General features: G+C 44.9%; 1 protein-coding gene across 1 annotated transcript; it reads left to right on the forward strand.

Moving 5' to 3' along the window:
* The first annotated feature begins 904 nt into the window (after positions 1-904).
* LOC138944549 (uncharacterized) lies at positions 905-1,618 on the forward strand. Its single transcript, XM_070315376.1, has one exon. It carries the CDS (start codon positions 905-907, stop codon positions 1,616-1,618), a length of 714 nt encoding a protein of 237 aa, XP_070171477.1.
* Positions 1,619-9,440: the final 7,822 nt, after the last annotated feature.

A 9,440-nucleotide genomic window follows, 5' to 3' on the forward strand; every position in this document is an offset into this window, starting at 1 on the left:
CGCAAGTTTTGTTCGTTCGGAACGTCTTAGTTACGTGTCAGTAAGTGAGATTTTTCTAAAATTCTTATACATCATTACGAAAATTGAGGATATACGTTTTTCTACGCACAAAGCTGAGATCGCTATGTACGCAAGTTTTGTTCGATCGGAACGTCTTAGTTACGTGTCAGTAAGTGAGATTTGTATAAAATACTTGTGCAACATCAAGCAAATTGAAAAGAACCGCTTAAAGGCATACATTGTTAAAATCGCTATGTACGCAAGTTTTGTTCGTTCGGAACGTCTTAGTTACGTGTCAATAAGTGAGATTTGTCTAAAAGTCTTATGCAACAACAAGGAAATTGAGAAGAACCGCTTCACGGCAATCATTTTGCCGTTTCTCGATGCCGACGGGATCCTTCGTGTAGGGGGCCGCCTGCGCCACGCTCCTCTTCCGTATCGAGTCAAACATCCAATCTTGTTAGCCTCGCACCCGCTAGTGCAGCTTATAGTGTTACAAGCGCACACTCGGGCGTTGCATGGCGGGTCGCAGCTCACTCTGAACATCCTCCGTCAAGCCTATTGGATTCTTCGCGCTCGGAGCATGGTAAAAGCAGTGATCCACAGATGCATTGTTTGCGTTCGAGAGCGCGCGGCTGTCCCGACGCAGCTCATGGGGGATCTTCCCGCGATGCGAGTCTCGCCTCCGCCACGATGCTTTTCGCATTGCGGTCTAGACTACGCGGGACCGGTCAGAGTTCGGGCCTCTGCCGGTCGAGGAGTTGTCTCGCGAAAGGCATACATTGCATTGTTTGTATGTCTGGCTACACGCGCCATTCATTTAGAGTTAGTTGTCGACTAAGCAGTGGTATCAACGCAGAGTACTTATTTGAGATTTTGCTCTCGTCGAGGCCTTCCGCACTCGATGTATTTGGATAACGGAACTAGCTTCGTGGGAGCCGATAAAGAGCTCCAGATTGCCTATCAATCGGCGATCCGCGATCCGAATTTTCTTAACAAAACCGCGTGTGATAACGTAACGTGGAATTTTATTCCACCGTCAGCCCCGCATTTCGGTGGAATGTGGGAAGCAGGCGTGCGGAGTGTCAAACATCACCTGCGACGCGTCCTAGGTGAGCACACGCTCACATTCGAAGAATTCACCACTCTGTTATGCAAGATTGAAGCATGTCTAAATTCGCGTCCTCTCGCGCCGTTGTCGGATTCGCTTGACGAGTTTGATAGCCTTACTCCGGGCCATTTTTTGATAGGTCAAGCCCTCACCGTTCCGCCGGAACCATCTCTTGTTTCGCTGACCGAAAACCGATTGTCTCGATGGCAACTTATTCGACACGTGTCAGAGCGGTTTTGGAAAATCTGGGCGTGCGACTATGTAAATACGTTGCAACAGCGACACAAATGGCAAAAGGTTCAACCATCGGTTAGACTCGGCCAATTGGTCTTGTTACGTAACACAAATTTACCTCCCTGCAAATGGGAACTCGGGCGGATCACCCAGCTTCATCCCGGGTCGGATAGTTTAACGAGAGTGGTGACGGTAAAAACCGCCACCTCGGAATTCAGGCGCCCGATCGTGAAGCTCTGTGCTCTGCCAGTCGACAGCGTTGCGCCTAACTAGCAAATCAGTAGCACCCAAATTATATTGTAAGGCCGTGACTTATCGCTCGTGTGAGCCCATTCTCCTAATATGGGCATTTCGATCATAGTTCTAATTACTTTATACTTCTTTATAAGCGTATAGACATAACTTAGTGTATCATTCAGACCGTCTCGCGACCAGCGGGCGGTGCGGCCTAATTCTCTTGAATTTCGAGCTATTGAAACCCGCGTTTCAAGGCGGGCGGTATGTTCAAACTTGCCCGTTAAAAATTATTCTCGAACATTCATCAAAATTATATCGCGATAGCTAAGGCAAATATTTTGGATCGGAAACTCGGTAGCGGGCGAGCGCGTAAACAACTAACCCGCGTTCGCTTTCTTTCGCATTCGGCCCCCCCCCCTTTTTTTTTGCTATTCCTTTCACGATTTTGCCGGTTTTTCGTATCATTCGCAATACGCCGAGACGATCGCGCGATGTGTCTCACCGCCAATGAGATCATCGAAATTTAGCGACAGTAATCGGCGGAATTCCATGCCGTAAAAATTTGCCCATCGTTTAGTCAGTCTTGCGCCCGATTTCGCCTGCCGACCACACATTTTCGCTGTGTCTCGTGCCCGCGTCTATCGGCCTAGGCTCGTCTCAGCGTCGAAAGTAGTTGTTATTACGGGCACTAATCCAGTTCGCGCTAATTGCGAAGAATCTCATCAATCGCTTTCGCGACAAGATCTCTGTCGCGCTATTACTCGGCAGTGAAAAGGACACGAAACGAAAGCTTTCCGATGATCATCTAAGCCGTCAATCTCGCACGATATACTCGGCCAGCGCTATCTCGTTCTCCGCTGAGTGTCGAGTATCACGACCAAGTGTCCAGCTATTGTTAATTTTGTGACCGAAAATAAACTTAGAGGGTTCAGTTGAGTGCATAATCCTGCCTCTTTTCTTTCTCTTTCCGTTTGTGATCGTCTGTCCTCCAACGATTCTGCGGAATCGTGTTACGCGCACTCCGCGCTCAGCGCTGGGCGGTCCCGGCATTTTCATCTCATCGCGCGTACGGTCATCTCAAGGTTACGACGCGATCAGTTAAAATATATTTTTATTCTCTTTTATTCTTCCCTTTTCCCTTTTCTGATCCTAGTATGCAAGTATTAAATTTCAGTATATGACGTTAGATAGCGGCGTCAACTAGTTAATTAAAATATAGATGTTATATGTCTAGACATAAAATTTTTAAATTAATAAATGTTTTGTCATTTATAGTCCTTCATAGTCGTTCAATAGCCGTTCAATAGTCGTTCGATAGCTGTTCGATGGCCGTTAGATAACTGTCCAATAGTTGTTCATAGCCGTTCAATTGCCGTTCGATAGCTGTTCATAGCTGTTCGATAGCTGTTTGATAGCCGTTCGATAGCTGTCCAAAGCTGTTCAAAGCCGTTCGATAGCTGTTCGATAGCAGTTCGATAACCATTCAAAGTCGTTCAAAGCTGTTCAATTGTCGTTCGATATCTGTTCGATAGCTGTTAAGAACTGTTCGACAGTGGTTTGCTCGCGGACCCCTCACCCACAGATTTCATCGCGGTCCGTTCCCCCTCTAGCGGAACACTTGTCTACCGGTTAGGACGCGGTCCCCCGCCCCCCTCTCCGCGGACCACTCACTTACCGGTTTCGCCGCGGTTCTTCCGCGTGACGTCATATCCCCCGCGCAGGTTTTCTCCCCTCGCCCCCCCCCCTCCTCAGAGGATCAGTGTTAAAACCGGCCTAGCTATATTACTGTAATGATTTATTGGTCCCCGAAGGGTTTCAAGGCGCTTTTGAGGAGCGTACCCGAACCTTTACAAAACTCCAACTTATATCTCATATCCGACCTGGCCCTTTTTGATTTTTTACAAACTCATGTCCCTTTCCCCTTTCTCGGCTATCAGTCCTCTCTCCATCTTTCTTCTCCTCTTCCCCTTTCCGTGCGCTTCCTTCTTCTTCGCCTCTCCTTTCCCTCCTCCTTGCCCTTTTCTTTTCACCATTTCCTCACTCTTATTCCTCTCTCTTCATCCTCCATCTTTCCTTCCTCTCGTCCCATATTCATTCTCTTCCTTCTATCCAAATCCTTCTGTTACTTACCACCACGCTTCTTCCGCATTCTCATTCCATCCTCGCTTTTTCTACCATCCACCATCTCAATCTTCTCTCCTCCATCGTTAAGTCCTCATCCACGCTTATCTTCCACAATCTCCTTATCTCACTCCTTTTCTCCAATATCTCGTCCTTGTTCTCTTCCTTATCCATTTCCACTATTAATACCTTTTACCCCCTCTCCTATTCTTTCCACTACCCCTTTCATTTTTACCTTTCTCCCCTATACCTCTTCCATTACTTCTACCATAAACCTCCCTTCTCTCCTCCGGCTCTTTCCCTTCCACGCCTCTCCACACTACATTTTTTTCCTTCTTTCTTCTAGTCTTCCTCTTGTCCCTTCTTCCTCTTTTCTTCTCTCTTCTATGTCCTTTCCTTCTCTCCTACTCACCTTCTCTTCCTTCGCCTTTTCTCCCCTATTCACCTTCTCTTCCTTCGCTTTTCTTTCCTTCCTCACCTCAATCCATTCTTCTTTTCCTCCATTCCTCTCTTCTTCTCCCTCCTCCTCTCTTCTCCTCCTTGTCCTCTCCCTCTCCTCGTCCTCCTTTCTACTTCTTGTCTCCTTCTCTCTTCCAATTCTTTCTCTTCTCCTGTACTCTCTTCCGTGCTCTCCTCTATCCATTCCTTCCTCTCTCTCCCTCCTCTTCTTCTCTTCTTTTTTCCTCCCTTCTCCCGACCTTCTCGTCCTTTTCTCCCCTTTTCCTCTCTCCTCTTCCTCTCCTCTTACCCTACTCCCTCCTTCCTCTTCTCTCTCTCCCGCTTCCTTTTTGCTTTCCTCTTCCCACCAATATTTTCTTTCCCTTTTCTCTATTCCTGCACCTATACCTTTCTTCTTCCTTTCTTTCCCTACCTCCCTTTCTTTTTCACTGTCTGATTCTCCTGCTTCCTCTCTCCTTTCATCCTTTTCGCCACAATTTCCTCCTTCACTGCTATCTTTTCTCCTCCTATCCCCCTTTTCTCTCCTCTTCCCTGATCCCTCTCCTCCTCTCTCCCTTCTTCATCTTCCTCTTCACTTTCCTCTTCCTGTTCTTTCAATGCCGCTGTTTCCTCCTCCTTTTCTCTCCTTCCTCTCGCTCTTTCTTCTCTCCATACTTTCAGCTCCTTCCTTATTCCCCTTACCTCCACCACCAGCTCCTTCAACCACTTTTCCATGTCTCCTTCTTTTCCTTCTGCTTTTTTCACCTTTTCTCACTCACACTCTTACTTCTTCCGTCTCTCTGCACTTTAGCCTATCAAGCTCTACTGTCCGCTTCTTCTTCCTAGCCTAGCTTTCGTCGTACTAATCTTAATTCGCCTGACCTTGCTTTCTCCGTTCCTCTCTTCTCCCTTTGACTCTCTCTTTGACTCCCGTTTCCATGTTCAACCACTATATGTTCGTTCCACTTTCTTTCATCCGCGCCATTTCTTATCATGCGTCTTCCCTCTCAGCTCTTTGCCAATTGTCCTATTAACCTGCTCTGCCTTATCTGCTTCTACTCTCTTCCTTACCTGCCGTCTTTCCGTCGCTTCCCACGTGACCCTCCCCTTTTCTCACTTTGCCCGATCTTCCTAACCTCCAAACCGCGCTAACCTTTGCGTTCTTCCTCTATCCCGATTCTTCACTCCACATATCTCCCTTCATTCACCTTGCTGCATCTCCTCCTGCTCCTCACTTTTGTCCCTTCTGATCTCTCTCACTTCTCCCTATCTCATTTCCTCCTCTTCATCTTCACGAGCACGTTTCCTCCCTGTTCACTCTTTCCCATCGGAAACGGAAGTCCGCCTAGCTATACTACTGTTGTTTTGATTTTCCGACATTCACGCATTTACAAATTTTAATTGCTCGACTTACAATAATATGCAGCATTGTCTCTCGTTCGGTGTCGGCCGTCGGGAGTCGATCGTCGCATGTCGCTGAGATAGGTCGGTGAGCCTGCTCAGGTTGCGTTTATCGTTGTCGCCTCGATATACCGGGTGACATGAAGTTCATGATAGACTTCTTTTTCCCTTGGTTATAGTTGCCGACTGTCTGACGGAGTTATCCCTGCTGTCTCTCGTTCTGTCGATTCCACGGAATTTTTCCTCCTCATGATTATGTACCTTTGCCGGTGTTGATCTTGTTAGAGTTGGCATACCCCACCACTGCCACCAAGTAATGTTGTGCCCCTAGCCGCTAAGGAAGAGGTTTTTTGGGATTTGTACACCCAAAGGATTAGGATCCTCGAAATAAGACACTCCCGGACATTAGGTATAGATTTGTATATTTTGTAAAATTTACGCCCAAAGGATTAGGATCCTCGAAATAAGACACTCCCGGACATTAGGTATAGATTCGTATATTTTGTAAAATTTAGTACACTTTCCCTTATTCGCGATTATAATAGTCGGACGCGATACGTACGGTACTTTGATACTGTGCGATAATATTACTGAGCTAGCTAGCATCGGTGCATCTCGCGCTTATTATATACCTTAATTAATTAGGTCGTTGATTAGGGAGGAGTGTGGTATCCCTGATTGGAGCATGTCTCGTGCTCCGCTTGTCAGTTTGTCTCATCAGCTGCTTACTCAGCTTCCGAGAACTTGACCGTAATTTCCTTCTCTTTAGTCACGTCTTTTTACATTATTTTATTTGTAATCTTTTATTCTTTATTCTTTCTTAATTCCTTTTCCTCTTTCCCTGATTTTAATGATTTGCTTTAGTCAGCTTTTCTAATTTTTTCTCTACTTTTCTTGTTTTATCTTTTAATATTAAGGAATGGAATACTAAGGAATATTAAGAAAAATCAGGTTACGACAGCCTCCTAATAACAAAGATGTATATATTTTTTCTCTTTAGCTACCAACTTGTATATATACACAGCCTGAAAAACTATTATATACGTGAAATTTAGCGCCATCAAAAAAAGAAAAAATACATCGCCAGTAATCACAATAATAATTCCTTCCAATAATTTATAAGCTTTCATTATTATATTTGATTGGTTGCAATCATATGAAGAAATACCAGATGACATTTTGTCTTTCAAAAAGTTTCGTAAATTTCTTCTGGAATAACTGTTTTTTAATAACCAGAATATTCATGCATAAACCGCATATGATATGAAATAGTTTTTAAAGCAACCAGCACACGAATAAAAATCGCCTCTGGAATAAAATAATTTTTTAATAACCAGAGCGCATATTTAAACCGCTTCTGGAATAAAATATTTTTTAAACCAACTAGTACACGAATAAAAATCGCCTTTGGGATAAAATCTTTTTTTAATAACCAGAGCGCATATGCAAACCGCTTCTGGAATAAAATATTTTTTAAACTAACCAGCACACGAATAAAAATGGAGTCTGGGATAAAATGTTATTTTTTTAATAACCAGAGCACACATTCAAATCGCATCTGGTGTAAAATATGTCTTTCGACAACCAGTTCACGAATTCATCGCTTTTGGAATACATTTTTCAACCAAACCGTACATGCAAAACGCATTTGGTGGGCAATATTTTTTTAAACAAACAGCTCACGAATTAATGGCCTCTGGCTAAATAACTAGTGTGACACAATTACTATTACAAAATAAATATAATCAATTTTTAGTGAAATACACAAATAAGCAAAATATTAATGATATTTTAATAAATTTAAAGGGTAATTGTTCAAGATTGAAATGTTGAATTTAATCGATAAATTTAAACTGTAAATTCAACCGACAAATCTGAACGGTAAGAGCCGCAATCAAAACCCGAGCGAGAATATACATCGTCGCGATCAGCCGATTGGCGCGTGATCGCGTGATCTTAACAAAGAAAAAGTGTGACAAACTAGTTCTCGAAGGTTCGACGTAGAAAAACCTTGTTATTCCCATCGGCAGAGCGCGGTCGATGAATTTAGTCTGCCTGTAACGACGTTTCGAGCCGGTCGACGTTCATCGAGCTCGATCAACTTTCTTTCTCTATTCTCGCTCGTATCGGAGTTACAGTGGCTTACTCGTCTCAATTCCGAATTGTCTCGCATCCGATCGCGCACATATTCTCACGGCGGTCAATTCGGGAAAATCTCACAGTCTGTCGTTGACGACGATTCGAGCTGGTCGATAGCAATCGATCATTATTTCTCGTGTCGTATTCTCGCTCGTGTCGTGTCGCGGTACTCATAGATCAATCGCGCTGTTGTTGTTACTTTCGCTCGTGTAATTTATGCTTGTGTCGTTCGTTTGAGCATTTCTTATCGTTTAATAACGCTCGTTTCGTATGCGCTTTCGTCATTCTCGTTGTAAATTCTCAACCGACCTTCTAGCATACGATCGAGCATCGAACTCAGTGCGAAAGACGCTTCATTATCTGTATTACTAACTGCTCTATAATTATTGAGTTTGTGATTGTTAATTGTTTGGAGTCCGAGAATCGACGCTCGTTCCCCGCATCTCGAAAGTCCTCTGCCTCGCGCTAAATTCCATCCGGCGTCTGCGTTCAAGATTTCCATTCTCGCGAGTGTTTCTAGCAAGAAGCTCTTAATCTAGATTTCCGAACCGCGAAAAGGGGGCAGTAATTAACAGGACAATTTGAAGATTTCCGTCGGAATCGCGGAATACGTGCCGTCGCTCGCTCCTATTATTCTAAATAAAACGGATAGTTAAAACAATCTGTACTCGAGTCTTTTCTGAACTCTCCTTCGCGTTACACACCGCTTCTTGCTCATCTCTGAGCATCTCTATCAGTTTCGGGCGATCTCGTCGAGGTCGACTCCCGAACAGTAATTGTTTTGAAAAAGGCCTTTTCTGAATTTTGAGACTGCTTCAACTATACGGACTATAAGTTTGCGAGTTCGCTATCCCGTCGAAAATTCTCGACTCCGACGAGCTATTCTCGAATTCGCGTACGGAAACAGGGATAGACAGCTCTCCGCCCCGGTCGAGAATACTCGATCTCCGACCACTTCTCCCCGATCATCTGGGAATACGCGATTAAAACACGCTTCATTAAGCTGCCGCGATAGCCTCGACATTCCCGCGCCGAAATACCTGTCACGTACCGCTATTGTATTCCGCGCCTCGTCAAAATAAACACGGCCTTGCCATACACACGCCCAACCGACCGTGCCCTGTTTCTCTCGCGTTTAGTGCATCGTCAAAATAAACACGGCATTGCCGTACGCCGACGACGCTCGATTTCGATACCTCGAAACTAACGCCGGAATAATTAGCGCAAATCTATTATCACGCGCTTCTGATATACAGCACCGATTTATCACACAATTATTATAACGCACCGAATACCTTTCGCGCTCACATTATTACTCGTATTCTGTCATCCATCGTGAACTTGCTTCGCGGAATATAACGCGATTATACTTTGACCACAGCCGGAAGAAGCAAAATAGATAGACTTAATTACACCAAACATCCGCGTCTACCGCGTGTCTCTCCCGTTTCACGAACTCTGATCACGACCAAATTATCCGACCTCGCGAAAGCGGACCTGTTACATTGGCGCCCGAACAGACGGACCGTCCAGGAAAAACACAATTTTTTTTCTGATTTCAGCGTGGTCAACATATGACCGTTATAAAGACCTGGCTATACATACTCTCGAAAGAGCAACTGATAGCGATAGCCATGCAGTACGGCATCGAGACGTCCGGCACGCTCGACGTTATCCGCAGCCGGATGAGCCAATACGTCGACGCTCATCCGGAAGAATTCGAAGCACAAGATCCAGCCACCCGGAACGAAAAACGCCG

This window comes from Polyergus mexicanus, unplaced genomic scaffold (assembly GCF_030449975.1).
Source record: "Polyergus mexicanus isolate NDT 795.1 unplaced genomic scaffold, iyPolMexi1.0 SCAF_257, whole genome shotgun sequence".
In the NCBI taxonomy this organism is placed as follows: domain Eukaryota; kingdom Metazoa; phylum Arthropoda; class Insecta; order Hymenoptera; family Formicidae; genus Polyergus; species Polyergus mexicanus.